Source organism: Bactrocera oleae, chromosome 5, assembly GCF_042242935.1.
Source record: "Bactrocera oleae isolate idBacOlea1 chromosome 5, idBacOlea1, whole genome shotgun sequence".
Taxonomy (NCBI): domain Eukaryota; kingdom Metazoa; phylum Arthropoda; class Insecta; order Diptera; family Tephritidae; genus Bactrocera; species Bactrocera oleae.
Window position 1 is genome coordinate 14,878,206 of NC_091539.1, and position 20,894 is coordinate 14,899,099.

A 20,894-nucleotide genomic window follows, 5' to 3' on the forward strand; every position below is an offset into this window, starting at 1 on the left:
AACCCACTGCCCGGCCTTAGATATTTAACGTATTGCCTGCCTTATTGGCTTGGTTTAGCGCTCAGCGCTCCGGTCTGCTTGTAGTGTGGCTGCGCATGCGTAATGCGCTCACTCGCAAAGCGTTTCAGAGCGACTCCCAGCCGGTTTGGCGTTGCAGCGAAACGGTTAAAGTGCGTCAAACCGATTGGTGCTCAATTAGTGAGATGTTTATGTGTTGATTAACTTAAGGGTTGATTGTCAAGGGTGTATATTTGGCCAATCTATATACATACATGATTAATGTAATTTTGTTTTTGTATTAATGACTTTTAGCGAATCATTCATAAAGACTTTCTTAAAAATTCCAGTAAATTTAGAGTCCGAGTTCTGTAGTCTGATCGTGCTGGCAAATAAGTAATACATTTTGTCCTTTCTTTCCTATGTTATTTTAAAACTACATTTACCACGCAAAGTCTTCAATTTAAATATATTTTGAAATGCAAACGCTTTGAGAAATTCTTCCGGGAAGCATTCGAAAGATTTTGAATTCTGGCATATTTTGAATTAGTGTACCCAGTGTTGGAAATATGTATGTATTCACTATTACTGAATCAGAAGTATTTTCAAAACAAAGTGGAAGGAAATACTCTCTTTTAGAAATACCTTGAATAGGCTCCTCCATAGTGTTATATGTTAGTAACATTATATGTTATTTAATATTTTATATATTCTTAAGAGTATCTCGAATGCTAACTGCTTGACTTTTCAAATAGATCGTAGTAGAAAGTAGTAATTCTTATTCAGGTGGTTCCGGTGGAGAGTCTCGAGCTAAGAGTAATTTACGTTTAACGGATAAAAGTTCCGCACTCCGCCTAATTATAAACAAATACATTAGCAAGTATTAGTACTTTAATCAAGTATCCTCATACTTTCTGACATTGAATTCAACGTATAATTTTGTTGCAGCTTTTCAGTATAAATTTGATAGCAAGAGAGCAGAGCTCAAACATATATAACTTAAAATTTGATAAACTGAGAGCAACTCGCATCAAAAGTGTCTTACGCTTGCTCTACCTGCATTAAAGCTCAAACGCCCATATGTGGACCATATCCACAACTTCTCTTAAGTTATAATTATTACAAAGATAATAGTGCCGTGTCTTCTTCTGATAACCTTTATAAATCGTTCTTTTTCAAACTATCCCCTCTTCACCTTCGATAAGCAATTTTCACACATTCCACTTTTCAGATTTATTTCTTTTATGTATAATACAAATGTTTAACTTTACTTTGCACAAATAACAGTTATTTGGCAAACTACACGTGTCGCAATTCTTTGCACTACATCCCATGCAAAAAGTCACGTAAGCTAGTGTAACAGAGAAAAAAATTAAATAACATATAAAATTTGCCCTCAAATAGCCCATTAGGTCAGTCGAATTTTGCAAACTACTTATGAGTACTTCATACTTACTTAAATTCGCACGCATGCGTGTATTTACATTTGAGCTAAGTCTCCACATACGTCTGCAAGTTGCTGATAGTTTTTTGTGTCTTCATTATTTACTTTTGGTAATTACTTTAATTAAGTTAAGTGCGGAGAGTGATTTAATACTGACCAAACTGGGAATGTCGAGGATTTAATTACGTTTTTACGCTTTTAGTTAAAATAAAGGGTTGATTTTGACCAAAAATATTTTGATTACAGTGTTGGTAGTTTTGATAGGCAAGCAATACCAAATATAATTTTTTTGTTTCTACAAAAATAACTGTGAGGTTTACGGTAGTTAGACCAGAGAACTTAGAAGAAAAAAAATAAAGTTCTTCTAAGTAGACGTCTTATTCAATAAGTTCGTTATAACGGTGAAAAATATGTAAGTTCAAGTGGAGCTTATTAAAATGTTAAGAATCAATACATATAACGTTTTATGATACCCTTTCTTGCGTTTTTAATTGTCACATTACGATAATGATACGTATGAAGGCTAAGGTTCAATTATTACACGATATGAACATTTTTTTTCTAAAATAAAATATCTTCATTCTATGATTTTGTCATGTTTGAGCTATACATTCATAATTGAAATATTTTTTGTAAATGTCCTAAAAAAATGTACTTAACCCTGTAAACAAAATGCTGAAAATGTTTGAAGTAAACTGTTCGCAATTGTTCGAGTCTGCTTAATGAGTAGACTATGGTGTATGCGTCTTTTTGCATTTGAATGATTTTTTATACCCATCAGAAGTAGTCGCCAAAGCTTTTTAAAAATTTTTTTCCACCGATGTGAATACCTTAAAAACAGTTTATCTACAAAGTTTCATTCTCCAATCAAACCAATAAGCAATCAATCGAAAGTAATTGAACAACAAGATTACCTCTCACTCTGTGCAACTGCTTATAAGCTATACACTGGTGTTCAAATAATTAGCGGCATTTATGTATTTTATTTTATATTAAAAATTAATGTATTTTTTAAGTTATCGTAATTATTATTTGTACGTTACAGATTTATTAAAAAAGTAATGAAAATTAGTGGAGCAATGTTCATATAAATTTAATCATATATTATATATCGTACCGGTCCATCAATAGGAGAACAAGCAACTTGAGACTAATTTTAGACAGGAAGCTATCATGCAAACCAAACATAGACGAAAAAAAAAACATAGACGCTAGTGTAAAGAGCGAAGCTAAAGCAATTTATATCTGTAAAATGATGGTGAGGCTCAAATGGTATTAACGCCTTTTGTAACTTATTGGCGGTAAGGCGTTTGGAAAGCATACAAAGAGCAGCTAGTACTTAGGTAGAGCTCTTAGAACAAGGCACTAAACGTTATTTTATATTACTATTTAATGCCCACAGACTTGTTCTGTAAGCAACTGGCAGCGAAGTCAAGTCTTAAACAGAGGGAATCCTCTCTATTACACGTCTGTAATAAGGGTTCCAAACTATATAAACGAGTGGAAGGTGGTTTCTTTTTTAAGAAGATTTGATACCAGAATCGCCTTCTGATTACCATACCACTGCAGTGTCTTCAAAGCGGAGATCAATTAATAAATAAAGTTTTCTTGTTCAAGAGTATGCTCCCGACAAGAAATATATTTATGTATACAGATATCCAAGCGGATTCAAAATCACTAAAGTCTCTTATGGCTTCTTCGAAGATAGTGAAAGAATGTCTTGATCTCGTAGTGGATCTAACACCCTATTTCACGATAAACCTAGGCCGCACATGCCGACAATTAATATTCAAAAGGAATGACATAAAAACTTTTGTAAGAGTGCTAACAGGTCACTGTCTAATTGGCAGATGTGCTAGCAGAATGAGGTTACCATATAACGATTATTGTACTTCTCAGAGGTCTGCAGTCCGGTGTCACGGAGATTGCATTACCTATTATTTATGTAAATTACTATATTTTTTTACATTTAAAACACAATATTATTAATGTTTGTATTTTGATTTGAGTATACCTATACTGTTCATATTAACGTCCGTAATAATCATTATCATTACTGTTATATAATAATATTTACTTACCTACTTTATGAGCATACTCATAATGACTATGATATAATACATATATAGCATTATTTTATATTTGATAACTAGCTGATGGAAAATCGGTTCATTTCACTGTCTCCATTTCTTACAGCACGTAAGTTAAAATGGAAAGAAAATCGAGAGAAACAAGGAAATTATAAAAAAATGAGTTGAAGGTCAAACCTGCAAAATAAAATGAAAACAAAAAATTAAAACTACAAAAACATTGCATAACTACATGTATACATTGCATAACTACTGTTTGTGCTATATAAATACAAGCTAGCCGAAAAGCAAGTTTCTAGCATAAATTGATATATATATTTATCCAAAGTTGCGAAGTAGATAGTTACACAGTCCGCGTTTTAATCCAAATTCATGTTAAGATGTGTAGAAATGTAACCGCCTTTTCATCTTCCCAATAATAATAACACACAATTAGTTGTTGGAATTGTTTGGCGACTGCATCGAGTACCACGTGTGCTCTTACATTTGTTCAACATTTAATTAAAAGACATTTACTACATGCTCCCCTGCTCTAAGTGCCCATCAACGCAACAAAACCACACTTGCGCGCATTTCAGTGTTAAATTGTAAGAGCTACGCTGCCTCAGTTACATTTCATATTTTTGGCCACAGTGGTGGAAAATGAATTACAAAAGTGCAGATATTAAAAAATAAACTACTCGTGCAACTTATGTATACTTGTAGTATATAGTTATGTTGACTTTTCAACATTCTTAACAAGATTCGATTCTTTAATCGAAAAAAATAGATGAGATAATAATTTTGGTTTCTTAAAGCAGTTTAAATAATTTTTTTTCTAGTATTTTTAAGCCAACTTTAATTATTATTAAATAAAAATTCTAAAACTACAAATATCAAACCAATATGTAGTGCCCACATTTCCTTCTTAATTGATCCAATTTATTTCTTACGTTCCGACTGTTGGGTGTTTTTGCCTGTAGATAATGAATTCTATTTTAAGCGAAAAGTTTTTTTCTGTTAGCTTCACTCTGTTTTGTGAATCTTTCTTTGATTCAAATTCAAACTGTTCACATAAATTTCGAGTTTATGTAAAAAGGTGTAAATACCAAAGCTCCAAATATTTTTTTACCTACAACTTAACCATATATCTTTTTTCCAAACGACTCGTCGTTTTGCCGAAAATCGAGATACACAGTTTCTAACCGCTGAAAATTCAACCACCCCCATCCCTTTCCCGAACCCAGAACGCCTGCAAATTATTTTTCCTTTAATTTTTGTTGTTTTAACTCTCGTTTCCCCATGAGTTTCATTTTTTTTTTTTGCTTTCAAATATTATCTACCCTGATCTATAAGCTTCGGATAATAATATATTTTGTCGAGCTACGAGTATATTGTAGGAGTATTTATTAATAATTTTTGGTACGGACTTATGTGATACTTGTACCTTTTTAGTGCAACTCATATTGACGTTCATTCCTCCTAGTGAACTTCGGTTGAGAACATCAGAGGTCCTAAATGTTCAAATATATGTATGCATTCTCAAATTCATAGCGTCAATGTTGTTCTTATCATTGCCCTTAATATTTTTAGCAAGAATTAAAGTACTTAAGGAATATCATTATCAAAAAGAGATATTTAGTTTCGACGAAGCCATAAATTTCTTCATAGTGTGTGTTACCAAGATTAGTCAAAGTGAGTGTTAATTTATTATATAAATAATTTGACTCACTGAATAATCTGAATGATAAACTCACTGACATACCAATTTTGGCCCTAAACGTTTATTGCAATTTAAAAGTTTGTAAACAAAATTAATTTGTTCATTTCGTAAGAGATATTTACGCATATTTTTTTTTTTTTGATGTCTTCTCCCAAAGTAATCACTGAATACTTTAAATAGCTATAAAAAACTAACACTTTCTCTTTCTTTCCTTTTTCAGGTGAGCTTTTAAAACTGTGTCATCACAACACGGTCGACTTCGTCATAGATAGATAACAGTGATTGGATTCGTCAAAGTGTTTTTCGTTTACTCTTCACTGTAATTTGCGGATGTGAACACACATAAAATCAATGGAAGTACATACGAATACGAGTACATACATACATTGGTACATATGTAAATATCCAAATAAAATGTGATTAACGATAATTTAACGGTGTTCATGAAAGTTTTATAATTAAAAAAAAAAAAAATTCTTTTAATTTTTTAGTTGCCATAATATTGCAAGAATATTGTGACCAAAACACAAGTCGATTGAAGCAAAATTAACGAAGTTACGAGTATTTTTATACCTTTCTTATGAACGTTTTACATCATATTTTGTAGTGTTTAAAACTTTTCTCGTTTTTAAATACGGTACCGGTGCGGAAGTTACTAGTATTTTTATACCTTTTTTATATACGTTTTACATCAGATTTTCTAGTATCAAAAACTTTTTCTCGTTTTTAAATTCGGTGCCCTTCATAACTTCAAAACTACTGCACCTTTTCTTTTGAAATTTTAAAACCTTTTTCTGTTCCTAATTTACGAGGCCAGAGATATATTTTTAAATATATCAATTTTAATAATCTTAAATATAGTTTATTTTACCATAACAAATTAGCTGATTTTTTCGCAAAAAATTGGGTTTTCCCTTCAAAGTGTTCCAAAAAAATTCAAAATTTAAAAAACCCTCTCGTCGTTATCTGGAGATATCTAATGAATGAGGCTTGATTTCTTTTATTTCGGAGGATCCAGCTTGAAGAGGGCAATTCTACTTTTTTCCACCCGTTTGGCCCCGCAAGCGATAACTTGAGTAAAAATTTAAATGTCTTCATGAAACGTGGCACCCAATCGAGGTTGTTATTGTAAACGGGCGTAATCGGACCATTGCCACGTCCACAAAACGCCATTAAACGAAAACCTATAATATTAAACGAAAAGCCATAACTAAGCAATTAATTAAGATACATAACTGTACGGGAGATCGCAGTAACAAGGGACATCGCTGGCTGAAATTTTTTTAAAGTGGGCGTGGCTCCGCCCCTAAATGTCGAAATATACATATTTCCCAAACCGCAAACTAAATTAACCAAGCTTGCTGAAAGGAAGTTTTTTTTAGCACCTCTTCAAATATTGTGAAAACGAGTGAAAGTAGATTATACCCACGCCTACCCGCCATATAATGATTATGTTGAAAACTACTAAATAATTCCCTGAATAAATGCGGAAATGTAGGGAAGGCCTTATAGGAGCCGATGTGTTTGTTGAAACATTATATCTCATGAATTATATAACCAATATCAACTAAATTTAGTGTGTGAGGTTATCCAAACAAAACTATCACACACTCTGAAAATGTACGAAATCGAATGGCAACCACGCCTACTTATCATATAACTAATTTTCATCAGTCAAGTTATCAGAATAAAACTATTGGGCACCAGTGCATATGACTGATATTTTATCGAACATATCGGTCAATCTGTGAGTTCTTGTATTGAAATTCGGGGAGAATAGTACGCATATACCTAATATATATATTTTTGAACTTCCGGTTGACTTTATACCGCATTTATCGGTCAACATATAAGAAATCTTGATGAAACTTAGACTTACTTACTCGGTTGATATTAGGTTAGGTTAGTCTGGTAGGTTCGGGAGCAATGGATAGACCAGTTTTGGTCCTTAGCGATACAAAATGGAGCTCCGTTACGAAGTCCATGAGGAGTAGTCATCCTTCAGGATGCCATCGCTTGAAGCAAATTTCAATAGGTTCTGTGGCCTCACTATCGATACCTCTTCCGGTGTTTCATTATTCCATTCCAACGAATTTTAACCGTCCTTGCTATACTCTTGTCCAGATCGTCGTAAAGATAATGCATTGGTTTCCCAATGTCGGTCACTTTATCGGATGACAAGCTAACATAGCTATATTTTCTACCTTTCATAGAGTATTCATACTTTCGGATAAAATCAAGCAAGATCTTACAAGCTTTTTGCATTGCCTGGGCGACCTTGAAGCTTTTTTTGGCTAAACGAATTTTTGGGAAGTTAAGAGACTACAGTTTTTGGTTTTTCACTTACTTTTTTTTTTTTTTTTAATAATAAACCCAACGATTACCCTCCTCCCGCCCAACCGACGCGAGGGGCGCAATCCGCATACGTGCGGAATTAGTCGAGTCAGAAAAGGCAAGAGAGTTTTTTAAGTGTTGAGATCTAAAACTGCTCAGCTACAGAAACAAAAATTTCAACAGCTAAGATCTAAAGTTACAATATAATAAATTGTTACATTTTCATTTATTAAGAGAAAACAATAAAGTCTTTTTAATTTTGAAAAGTGAGTCAGATAAGTCAAATGTGCTGGAATGAGAATTAAAATCATGACATATACGGCGGAATGGCTCGTTTAGTTCAAAATTTGATCTACAGGATTTTAGCAGTAAAGGTCTAAACTGCCTCGAAAGGCGAACCGGGATATTAAACTTAATTTCAGACAGGAGAAAAGAACTGCAAACAGTTCCATTCAAAAGTTTCACTAAGAATATTATGCCAAGCATTTCCCTACGACTAGAAAGTGTAGGTAGATTAATAAGTTTTAAACGACTTGTGTATGGAGGTAGACTTACCCTAGCATCCCATCGGAAATGCGCTAAGGCGAAAAGTAAAAATTGTTTTTGAACCGACTCTAACTTGTCAGAATGGATTTGGTAGCTAGGGTTCCATACCACAGAGCCATATTCCAATATAGGTCTAACCAAAGTTGTATAAAGTGTTTTAGTAATATACGGATTTCTAAATTCTTTAGACCAACGTTTAACAAAACTGAGGACAGCTTTTGCTTTCAAGACCATGGTATCAATATGAAGACTGAAATTAAGCTTAGGGTCCATATTAACTCCCAAATCAACATAGTTTAAAACTTGCTCTAGAATATGGTGTTTTATTACGTAAGAAGAGGGGTGCACAGATCTACGGGAAAAGCACATCGTCTTACATTTATTGAGATTCAATGGCAAATCATTTCTATCACACCATGCAACCAAATTGTTTAAGTCTGTTTGCAACAGACACCTTTCCTCAGTTGAAGTGTATGATTTAAAAAGCTTTACATCGTCAGCGTATAATAAAATTTTTGAGAATTTTATTACTGAAGAGATATCGTTAATAAACAACAAGAACAGAATCGGGCCAAGATGACTACCTTGCGGAACACCAGAAGAAACATTAATTGTATCTGAAGGTGTATCCTCAAATATCACTCGTTGTGTTCTATTATAAAGATAGGAAGATACCCATTGAAGGAATCTTGGCTGAAAGCCCAGAAGATCAAGTTTATGTATGAGAATCGAGATATTTACTTTATCGAAAGCTTTGCTAAAGTCTGTGTATATAACATCCGTATGCTTATGTTCCCTAAAACCCAATGATACATGGTTTACAAATTCAAGTAAGTTTGATATAGTCGAGTTCCCTTTACGAAATCCATGCTGAGATGGGGAAATTAACGGAGAAATCGAAAAGGTTATATGGTCAGTGATGATAGCTTCAAAAAGTTTAGGTATAACTGATAGTTTTGCGATACCTCTATAGTTTTCAATGTTCGATCTAAATCCACTTTTATGCAAAGGGATTATAAATGACTGTTTCCATATTGAAGGAAATATACCGTGTTTAAGAGAGGAATTAAATATCCTTGTCAAAGGCAAGTAAATATATTTGGCACTATTTTTTAGGAAGCATGAGGGTATCATGTCTGGGCCATAACTAAAAGATGGTTTTAACTTATTTAAATTAAAAAGGACGTCTTCTTCTGAAATAACTGGGGCGTTAATTAAAGTATTCGAACACAGCACTTGCTGATGAGAAAAAGTTTTGGAAGAATTATTACAGTAGTTTGATTTGAAAAATTCTGCAAACATATTGGATATAATATCATTGTCACTTGAAATGATAGATTTGTATTTCATTGCGGACGGAAATTTGGAAATCCTGCGTTTGGAGTTGACGAAATCATAAAACGATTTTGGATTACTTACAATATTTTTTTTAACTTTATTTAAGTAATTATTATAACATTTTTTGTTTAGGTCAAAATATTGTCGACGCAATAGCGAATATTTAGAATAGTCGACAAGTGAACCGGTTTTTTTAAAATGTTTAAAGGCTCGAGTTTTTCTGTTTTTCAATTTATATAACTCTTTCGAAAACCACGGACTTATACTTTTGTTTTTGTTAACAATTACTATTGGAACATACTTTTCAAATAATTTCATAATAATATTATTAAAATGAGAGACACTCAATTCAGTGTCACCATTATAATTAGGCCATGTTATTGTAGAAAGTTCTATATTTAATTTTTTTAAATTAGCTTTTGCAAAGTTAAACCGAGTACAGAAGCACGAAGTTTGATGATTATTATCCCGTACAATGCCTGAGATTTCGACAGATATTTCCAAAGCAGGATGATATGAGTCCTCTGGTAGAACAAGAGGATTACTCTGAATAACGGAACACTTTGCAGAGGTATCAACGTATACTAAATCTAAGCATTTACCAAATTTATTCGGAATCAAATTAATTTGGTTCAGACCCAACTCGGACATTTTTTCGAAAAACTCATTAAAACATGACCGATTGCAAATCGGCACGATATAGTCATCGAATGGTTTCCACGAAGCACACGGTAAATTGAAATCACCTAATACAATTATTGAATCTGCATTATTTGCCATCGAGGTAGCACTATTTATTAAAGAAGCATGCTGCATGTATACAGATAAGTCGGAATGGGGTGGTATATAAGATAGGGTTAAATAAATAAAGCAACTATTAACGTATACTCTAACACATTTAAATTCAAATGAGTCGGTCCCTGGAACAAGAATATTTTCAGATGGGATAGAGGAATGCACAGCAAATAGAACACCTCCACCGATTCTGTTCAGTCGATCACATCTAAAAATTTGAAATTCACTGTTTAAAATCTCATTATCAAAAATGTGAGGTTTTAACCAAGTTTCTGTAAATCCAATTATATGGAAATTAAAATTGGAACTGTTCAAATACAAGTCAGTTAATTTTGTATTAAGACCTCTAACATTTTGATAATAAATGCTTAGCGAATTTCTACCAATCAGTTTTTTATATCGGTGGTTGCTTTTGGTAATTTAACACTGTTTTCCTCAGTTTGACTTCTAAGTTTAGGTTTAAATTCGCGTACAAAAGTCCCAGGTGGCCAGAATGAACTATCTAAGATCTTTTTGAATGTTTCAAGAGATACGTCTATTTTAAACGATGATATACTTCTATCATAATTGAAGTTAAATTTACGTATATTGATATCATCGATTTTTAAACGTGACGAAAAGTAAGATTTAATGTCCTCCACCAAGGTATCTTTGGCAAGTCTCGAAATAAATATAGACTTTTTAGGTGGAATAACTATCAAGTTATTAACTGATGCTACTAAGTTAATAGGGGGAGCCTCTGGAATTGTGAGACACTTATTACTATTAGATAGAGCTTTTGGGGAATTGAGCTCTTTGGAAGTTGACGGCTTATCACCTTGAGGGCAAGGAGAAGAGAGATTTATTAGGTCATTGGGAGGAGACGTTCTTTTCTGAACAGAAGAACTAAGTGTTACTTCATCGGAAGGACGTTTACGCTTAGGAGCAGGTTTAGAGGATTCGCGTGAATCATTCAGGCACTTAAAAGATTTGAACAATTTTTCATAGTGCCTAAATTTTTCAGTGAGGGTTACAAGATCACGACCGATTCCGTTAAAGCCATTGCGTGTCTCCCTATAAACTTTAAATAGATCGATTTCAATAGATCTACAATTTAAACAGGACCAACGCAATCCCTTACAGTCGATAATAGAATCTAAGATTCTACCAGTCAGTCCAGCACATTTAATATGGGCAAGCCCATCACAAAGCCAGCATGAAACGTAGCGATCTGACTCGCCTTTAATGTTACAATTGGGGAAGTTACAAGACATAATAAACCACAAGAATGAAGATCAAATAAAAGAGAAGGTATAACAAAATTTAATAGATTAATAATAAATTAGTGTGTTAATAAAATATTAATAATAATAAATTCAATTAAGAACAATTTTTTTTTTTTTTTTTTTTTTATCAAAGTTTAAAACCAAGACAATTTGAAGAAGCAATATAGCGAGCAGTTTTAGAAGCACTGTAACAAATAAAAAACTAAACGCAACACAGCTGTGAATAAAGAAGTAAATAAAATAAACAAAGTGAGAAAATAGAATAAAATAAAACAAAATGAAAGAAAGGCTGACTCGACACCAAAAATTGGAAAGTTTAAACTTTTTAATACTTTTTAATACCGCACAAAACAGAACATAAAATACTTATCATGAAACTGAGAGTTTAATCACTAAAAATTTGTATTAACACGGTAATAAAAATCAGTTAAACTTCGAGAATTTTTTAATATAAAAACACAAATGTACACAGCTAAAAAAATTGCAGCTTAACAGCTTGAAGTGTTGCCACCTTTCATGACCAAACATATAACAAAAATGGTTATAATTTCATCCACCTAGTTAATTCTATAACGGATTTATCAAAAATTTTATTAAAAAAAATCACTAAAGTTTTTAAATAAAAATAAATATTTAAACAGTTTTTTTTTGCCGGTTTTATTACCTTCTACCTCTCCCTTCGAAAGAGTTACAGTACATGTACATGAATGTTTTGCGGTATCAAACACTGCAAGCACCGTTAACAACTACAGCATTTTTTATGGTATTTTATAGATCTTAGCGACAAGTTTGTGCTACCTAAACGGTGATCAACACATTGTATGATCTCAAACCGAGCCACCCAATTTCATTTGTAAATACTAATGAGTGTACTCGTATACACATTTGGGAAAGAATGGGTGCGCATTCGCAAATTAATGGCAATTGCAATGTGTGCCGTTGTCTTCGGTGTCTCTTTATTGCTTGAATTGCCAAATTGATTATCTTCACTTGTTGGTTTTTCCTCCTCTTTCAGTTGGTTTATTTGTTAATACCATTTTTCGGCTCTTGATTGTTGTTGTTAGTGTATTTGGCCAGCCGAAAATTTTATAATATAATTTCATTTCTATGTGCATAATTTGTACGCATTGGTACTTGAAGCGACCGAAATTTGGTAATAGTGAAAGTATCAAAATTATTTCGTTAATGCGCATGCGTGTATGCGAGTTAGCGGACGCGTGATAATGAATGACACTTGTTGTTAGGCAGATTTATTCGGCTTTATTAAAATTAGATTTGCTAATTGTTTTTTGTTTTCCATGGATAAAAAAGTAGTTCCTTTAGGATTAACTGATTTCAACAGCGATAAAAAAAATAGGAAGAGTATTAAAAAATGCATTCCATTTTTTTACATAATTGTCTGGAAAGTTATACCTATCTTACGATTCGTATTTAGTATATTATATATAGGATTGTATCCTATTTAAGAATATTTCATATTTTTTATTTGGTTTTATAACTTAACTTTGTGACCTTAATTATCTCATCTATCTGGGTGGTAGGTGCGTCGTTAGTTATGCGACTAAGCATTGTTTAGTATTTAACTAGATCACACCATATATGAAATTTTTCTCTAAAACTTTAGCCCTCAGTTTAATTTAGGGATAATGAAAATGATAGTTTTTGTGGATAATGAGATTTTTTAATACCTCTTATTTTTCTAAGAGTACTTAACAAATTACAAGTTTAGCAAATTTGATGCCTATAACCTATGAATGATAACAGCACTACTAGAATTTTGGTAGTTCATCCTATATTGGTGATATTCCAAGACCTTTGTACTTCTATAATAGTTGATGATGTTATGGCTGATCTAAACCGACTTATCTTGTCCTCCTTGTCCGAATTCAATACATATTCTTTACTACGGTTTTGTTTTCCTTATTTACATATTTAAAATTATTTTAGTACTCATATATCAATGCATTTTATGCATGTAGGCAGATGCTCAGCAAAACCTTGGGGTTCCACCGACTAACATTTTACATGATCCCACTTTTCAACAGGGAAATAAGCTTCAGAGTAAACATACTTGTAGAAAGAGATGGTTGGTGTAAAAGTATGGTAAATGTGCGGCTATCACCCGAAAACGTGATTGACATAGGTAAACCCATGCATTGTCTATACGACGATTCGGACAAGAGCATAGCAAGAAAAATCACAATTAGATAGGACGATCTAGCGGGATGCAAAACTGTAAAAATTATGTGTAAAGCGGTAGATTAGAAATACCCAAAGTTCATACTGGCACTCGATAAAAAGGACTGTAGGTACATGAGGTGGCGGCGCAGACCTGCAGAATGGGACTAACAGATGAAGTCTTCAATGCTCCCGCATTAGCAAGGCAACGTTTCAAACATATTCGGACCCAACGGTAAGAGACACTGGAAGAGATATCGTTACAAGGCCACAGGGGCTCTTGAAATTCGCGTCAAGCGCAAAGGATGAATTTTTCTTATGGACTACGTAACGGCACTCCATCTGGTATCGCTAAAGATGCCGTGCTTAATAATCAAATCAGATCAAAAGCATTATCTTTGATTTAAGAATTTGAAATTTTATATTTTCGTTAATTTTTAATTTACTCCAATTTCTTATCAATTTATGTATATACTCTATTATTCAATCTTTTTAACTTCCCGCTAAGAAAATGGAAAATTTTCTAAAAATCGGGAAGATATTGGTTTCACCCCATTTTGCAAAAATCGAGTTCTCAACAGATCTCGACGTTCTGAGGGTCGAGGAAGCTTCCCCGAACATTTCTACGATGATGTCCGTATGTCTGTATGTATGTGTGGATGTATGTGTGTGTGTGTGGATGTATGTGACCCTCTTATAACTATTAAACTGCTCAACCGATTTGAATAAACTAAACGGCATTCCAAAGGGTTTCATTGCACTTGAATTTCGTGTAAGTTTGGACCCAATCGGACCAGTAGAATTTTTTCCAAACGACTTGACCGATCGACACCAAAAACTAATCAGTTCTAAACCTTGAAGAAACACATCGTTTGCCGCAAACCGGGTCGAAATCGGTTGATTTACTTGCTAGATATCGAAAACGAAAAATTTCGAAGAGCTCAAAAGCAGTGAAAAAAGCGAAATTTGAACGTTAGCGTATGAAATTAAAGGGAAGTTGCAGGGATGGCCCTTGAGGCCAACCGTTTTCCACATTTTTTTTTTAGCAATACTCTAGCGGTTTATATATTTGTCTCAGTAAACCAAATATGAAGCTCTGCTACACATATATTTTGAAAAACACTGTAGCCTTCGGTAAAAGCTGTACTGATAGCTCAGGCGCAAACTATTTTCGTTTTCAATTTAGTGGCTTTCAAACTATGACATGTGCACTTGAATCAGAGAACTTAGAAAGCAGCAGTGAATATCACTGTCATTTGAGTGGAATAAGTGACACAAATTAAATTATAAACAAAATTATTCGAATCGCTTTGATTAAAAAAAGTAATAAATCAAATATTAACAAGTAAACGCCTCTTGGGTAGCTCTTCAAAATAGTAACCAAGTCGCATATACTCAATGAGATAAGATTAGAACTTAAGATACTCGTATTATAGTATATTCCGTTTAGCTTTAGGTGACCATATTTGTCCCGGCAAAATCTGGGTTTTTTTGTTTTAGTCATTGGTTTTTTCCATATTATAATTCACTGAAAATTACGAGTTTAGCTGCATATTCGCTTGTGTGAACAATTTGCTTACCTAAAGAATTTGCTTACTTGAAAATTTCTAAATGTATTTATTAAGCCAGGATAGAACATGTATGTAGTTATCGTCTCTTCGGGTTTGAGTACCTACCACTCGAAGTTCCTTATTTTGTTCACACTTTCCTCGCAGTTAGAGCTCAACGTCTCAAATTGTATAAGCAGTTCAATGTGTTTCGCACCGAAACTCGCAATATCTTAGATCGATTTACTTTATCCCCAAAAAGTAAAGTTGCATAGTACCATAGGCTTGCTGATTAGATATAAGTCCTTTCTTTTGTTTCACTACTTTTAACACCTTCCTTATTATATTATATTAGCGTTTTCTAATCTTTAGAATGTGCGATCAGTTAACGCCATCACCGTTTCACATTATCAGTTCAGTGTATATATATATTTCATGAAACCAACAAGTGTCGATAAGTATCAAAATTCGAGTGGAGTATAAAGTGTCACTACCGGTTCAAACAAAAGTATATTTCTAACAAGGGGATTTCAACAACTTGTTTGTGAAAAAAATTCCATATCGGAACTTTGACCATCAATTTTAATTATGTAGGCTTCTTGAAATGTTTTAGCTTGTATAGAGAGTTTCGAAAAAAAAAGTTTTTTTTTATAAAAAATAATTACTTTATTTAACAAAAATTATTACCCATACAAACAAACATAAACAAAATGGTAACACATAACAGGAATATATATACTAATCTACACCATCAAGACTCATTACAACTCAGTGTGCTTTTCCGTCCAGTCTTCTTTGATTATGTCGGCACCCTTCTCGCCAATCATAATTATGGCCGCATTCGTGTTAGCGGCTACGATGTCTGGCATAATGCTGGCGTCGACCACGCGCAAACCCTTAGCACCATGCACGCGAAGGCGCCAGTCCACCACCGCTGTTGCATCACCCTCAGGACCCATTTTTGCCGTGCCTACTGGATGATAGACCGTTGTGGTCATGTGATTAATATAGCAACGCCAATATTCATCCGATTTGTAGGGGAAATTGTTACAAGCCTCCAAATCGATTTTATGCAGCGCAGTTTCGCGCTTTTTGAAAGCCTCTGTCTCTGGTAGTTTGGAATAGATATTCAATGCGCGTATATATGTTTTGACGTCGCGGTCATCGGACATGTAGCCTGGATAGATTTTTGGCTTGTCCAAGTAGTTAGCGCTACTCAACTCCAGATGACCCACTGAGAAAGGTTTCAAGTGCAACAAGTAGGTGATGTAGGTGTTGGTGAATTCATTAGCGGCAAGTATGGACTTTGCCACGCGATCATTGAATCCTGTCGCAGCTACATAACCTTTAAGTTCCGGACTTTGCATCAAACTGAAGAAGTTTGTGGTTTGAATATCGGGGTTGGGACCATGCAGTGAAGTGGTATTAATGAAACCGGTGAGCGCTGTGGCCTCATGATGCAACAGTTTGCTGTAGCGACCCATTAGTAAATTGAACATGGCATCGACGAGCTCCTCATCGGTAGGTTTGCGTGCAACAGACTTGTCAATTTGAAAAACCACCGGCAGACTGGCGTGATCCTTAAGATTTTGACCTACTGGTAGATCCAAGAGTACCGGTATACCTAATTGCTTCAAGTGCTTTTTAGGACCAACACCTGTAAGAAATATATAGTTTTTTTACTTCCAAATCGCTGCCGTTATTAGCTTTTGGGATTTACCTGAAAGCATTAGTATTTGTGGTGTACCAATTGAGCCAGCAGACAGCACTACTTCCTTCTTAGCCTTAGCGACATGTTTTGTGGTGCCGTTTATCACAAAAGTAACGCCGGTTGCACGCAAATTTTCATCGAAATTGACGTGTTTCACATGCGCATATCGCACGACATGTAGATTCTTGCGATCTTTCGGTAAATGTGAATGTGCAGTCGTAATGCGACGTCCGCCATCTTGTGTGCCCAAAATATCAATCTGACCCACCCAAGAGCCCTCCGTAAAAGCTGGCGAACTGCCATAACCCATTTCAGCCATACCCTCACGTATCGTACCACGAAATTCATTGTCCGACACATAACGGTTCAAACCCATGGGACCACCTTTACCGTAATCACCCTCTTTGAAATCGTCGCTGGTTGAACGTAAATCTTCCGCTTTGCGGAAATATGTCAACACATCATCATAGCCCCAAGTCGGATTGCCACGATTGCGCCAGTCGTCGAAATCATCGCGTGTGCCTCGCGCATAAATCATCGCATTCATGCCGTTAGTGCCGCCAAGCATCTTTCCACGTGGCCAATGACATTTGCCACCTTCCATCGCCATGCAGGACTTTCCATTCGGTTCCGCATGATACTGCCAATCCCAGTCCGTGAACTGCGTGGTCATGTGCCAGCCAACGAACTGTAATCAAATATAATTATATATATGAACCGGGGTTGACTTTTAATATTGCAAATTTCATACCTCTGTTTCAATGGGAGGATCGCCGCCTGCCTCGAGCAAAAGCACCTTCCAGTTAGGGTTTTCACTAAGTCTGCCGGCAACAACCGAACCTGCGGAGCCAGAGCCCACCACAATGAAATCGTAATCATCAAGACCTGCATAAAAGGGGGTATGCTTTAATTTGCAGTCGAAAGTCCACAGGTATTTTAATCAGTATATGACTTAAATGACTTTCAAATTCACCGTAGATGTTATCATTTGTTTTTGTTATATTTTCAATAATACATTATTTTGCTATTTATTTGTGTAACTACTGTTGGTCTCTATTTCGTCTAATTAAGATTGTAGTTAGTAAAAAAGAAAGAATACGACTACTTTTTTATCTCCACAGTCACAGCAGTCAACAAATTTTACTTATAAATAATTACCATTTGGCTGAAAAGTTTGAATCAATCAGATACAGTAACTTCAATCTCGAGATTCGAAATACTCCAAAAATTGTTTATCACTAAGTCCTAAAGGAACTTGTAGAGAAAACTAGTCAGTTATGTAGGTGTCTTTAAACAGTTATGTGTACTTAAACTTTTATAGTCTAAAATTTCCAGAATTCGAATTATCAATATTGCTAAAATTTTAAAAGGCAAACTGGTATATGATCATTTCATCATCATCTTTCATTCAAAACTTGGCAGTAACAAACAGCTTTCTTTTAAACTCTGTACATGATTGATTCCATACTCTTTCAGGTTTCGTATTAGATCGACATTTTCTTATGGTTCCACCTAAACACTGTTCAATCTTACTCAATAAGATCAATATTGGCACTCATTTGCCGGTGCTATGATTAATCTCTAACTTACATATGCTTAAGTATATTCATGTACTGACTGATTTATTTTCAACAGTAATTGGCAAAAGTCTACATACGTACTTTAAACACGTTTCGAAAGCATTAGAACAGGGTAGATAATTTTTTTTAAAATAAAGGACATCATAGTAGGAAATTCAAAAAGAAAGATAAAATAACAACGGGAGGATGAAGGGAAGGGTTCAATTTTTAAGAGTTAAAAACGGTTAATATCCAAAAAAAAATTTTTTTAATTTAATATTAACTTACCTTTTTATGCCCCGAATACGATGTATATATTTAATTAAAATATTTGATTTTTCTCCTTATTTTGACTAAATATTGAAAAAAAGTCATGATTTTCAATCAAAAATTTTCTGGTCGAAATATCTATTTTTTTTAAGTAAGTAGGTGAGATATACATTACTATGCAGAGTTTTCTCAGAAAATGAAAGAAAACTTTGCTTTTCTGTTTTTAATTAAAACTAGTTTAAATATATTTCAAATATTCGCACATATGACTTTTTTTCCATGCTTTTTAATCCGACAATGTTTTGCGTAATCCCTTTTGTACTCTGCCTTATCTTGCACAGTGTATGCGATTTATAGCTGGGTTGACTTTGTTTACATTAATTGCAAGTTCTCAATATTATCATACATGGTTGCATAGTATACCATACATGTAAAAATTAATATGCATATAGGTAAATTGTATTTCCTCATGTGAAAACATTTACAACGGAAAGTATTAGGAAAAACAAGTGGTGTTGACGCATTTTATTGCAACATATGTATTAGCGTAATACGTGCCATAATATAAATATAAATATAAATAAAATTAGAGTTTTTATAGGAAAAATAATTAGTTGGAATATTTATGTATATTTACTAGAACAAGAAAAAACATTAACTTCGGTTGCACCGAAGCTATAACACCCTTAACAAAGAGAAACGTTCCTTACAAGAACTTGATATCGATCATTCAGTTTGTATGGTAGCTATATGCTATAGTGATGCGACCTGAACAATTTCTACAAACCGTAAGTTTGTCTGTATATTTATCGAACTAGTATCTTAGTGTATGAAATCTGAAACACATTTCCGTTTCTCCTCAACGAGCTGCTCATTAGTTGGAACCGCCTATATCGGAACACCATAGCATATAGCAGCCATTTAAACTGAACGATGAAAATCATTTTCTTGTATGAAAAACCTTTTTATTTGACGAGAACTCTTCTCGGAATTTGCCACGGATTGTTGTCCAAGGCAGCCATACAATCTCCGAAGAAATTGTTTCTATCGGACCACTGTAGTATATAGCTGCCTTTTTAGCTTAGCCAACTTTGTATATAATGTTTATGTTTTTATAACTTTTAATTGACCGCTAGTACTTGTATGTAGATTTGCAAATGCCTGCCCTGAAAACCTTAAGGATATTTGCGAATATATTTTTATATCTTAATCACAAATTTATTCGGCTAGAAAGGAAGCTTTTCTTTGATTATGAGTTCAATTCATGCACTAACAACCAATTATTTTTGTCTCCCAAATTGGCGAATTTTCTTTGCTCACTAATACTATTTGCTTACTTTTTTTAATTTATGCCTGACTTGGTTTAATTTTTAAATACAGCTACTCACCATTTTTCTCAATTCTCGTGCCGTAATCCTCCGGCCAAAGATTGTGATCGCTTAATCCACAATATTTCGATATCAAAGTCTGTAGCAGCAAAGTCATTAGGGTATTTGCAGGTCCTGCCGACCGAGCAGCACATTCGGTGCTCAGAAACTCCATTACTAAACCGTGTGATCACTATCCCGGCTGATTTGCGACTAACTGTTAGAATGTTTTGAACTTAAGTCGCAATATTTGTTTGCATTAAGCGTTTAAGATGCCCCGCTCGAAGTACATGACGACGAAATAGTTAAATGAAAAATTTGCATTTTTGTAAATAGTCCACACCCCTCTATCGCTAATCAACGTCAGCGCATCTATGTACAAGTAGTACATGCTAGCTTTTGTTTTGTCTTTTTTGTTCTCTAAACTGAGAATTATTAAGTGATTAAATGCTCTGTAGCTTGACCACACCGGTAGCTGTAGAATTTATAGTGTTTGATAATATGCTCTCAAGCATGCCAATTATAACATATATGTATATACTAGGGTGGGTCAAAAAATTTTTTTGGCTTCGTACCTTGAAAAATTAGTTGACTTAAGAAAGTCTCACCAAGTATGAGCTCTTAGTACAGCATATTTACGCAGGATCAGTTATATTATTAGATGACGGCAATGAAATTATTACTCAAAAGACAACATATTCTAGATCTCCCACATATATTACTATAATAATAAATTTATTTTTAAATTTGT

General features: G+C 34.0%; 2 protein-coding genes across 5 annotated transcripts in view; one reads left to right on the forward strand and one right to left on the reverse strand.

Annotated features, from left to right (window-relative positions):
- The window catches only part of Flo2 (flotillin-2), a 315,478-nt gene that overhangs the window by 179,153 nt on the left and 115,431 nt on the right, over positions 1-20,894 (forward strand). The window lies entirely within an intron of this gene.
- LOC106617467 (glucose dehydrogenase [FAD, quinone]) lies at positions 15,878-20,373 on the reverse strand. The gene is made up of 4 exons (XM_014234671.3): positions 20,165-20,373; positions 17,699-17,832; positions 16,957-17,635; positions 15,878-16,893 (listed from the first exon to the last, which is right to left on the reverse strand). The coding sequence occupies exons 1-4, from the start codon at positions 20,316-20,318 to the stop codon at positions 15,998-16,000; spliced, it is 1,863 nt and encodes a 620-aa protein (XP_014090146.2). The 5' UTR covers positions 20,319-20,373; the 3' UTR covers positions 15,878-15,997.

Excerpts from the sequence above, each read along its gene's own strand:
- LOC106617467 (XM_014234671.3), bottom strand. The coding sequence starts at position 20,318 with ATGGAGTTTCTGAGCACCGAATGTGCTGCTCGGTCGGCAGGACCTGCA. Across the intron at positions 17,833-20,164 it reads CACGAGAATTGAGAAAAATG|GTCTTGATGATTACGATTTC; the intron begins GTGAGTAGCTGT and ends CCTTTTATGCAG. Across the intron at positions 16,894-16,956 it reads ACAAATACTAATGCTTTCAG|GTGTTGGTCCTAAAAAGCAC; the intron begins GTAAATCCCAAA and ends TATTTCTTACAG.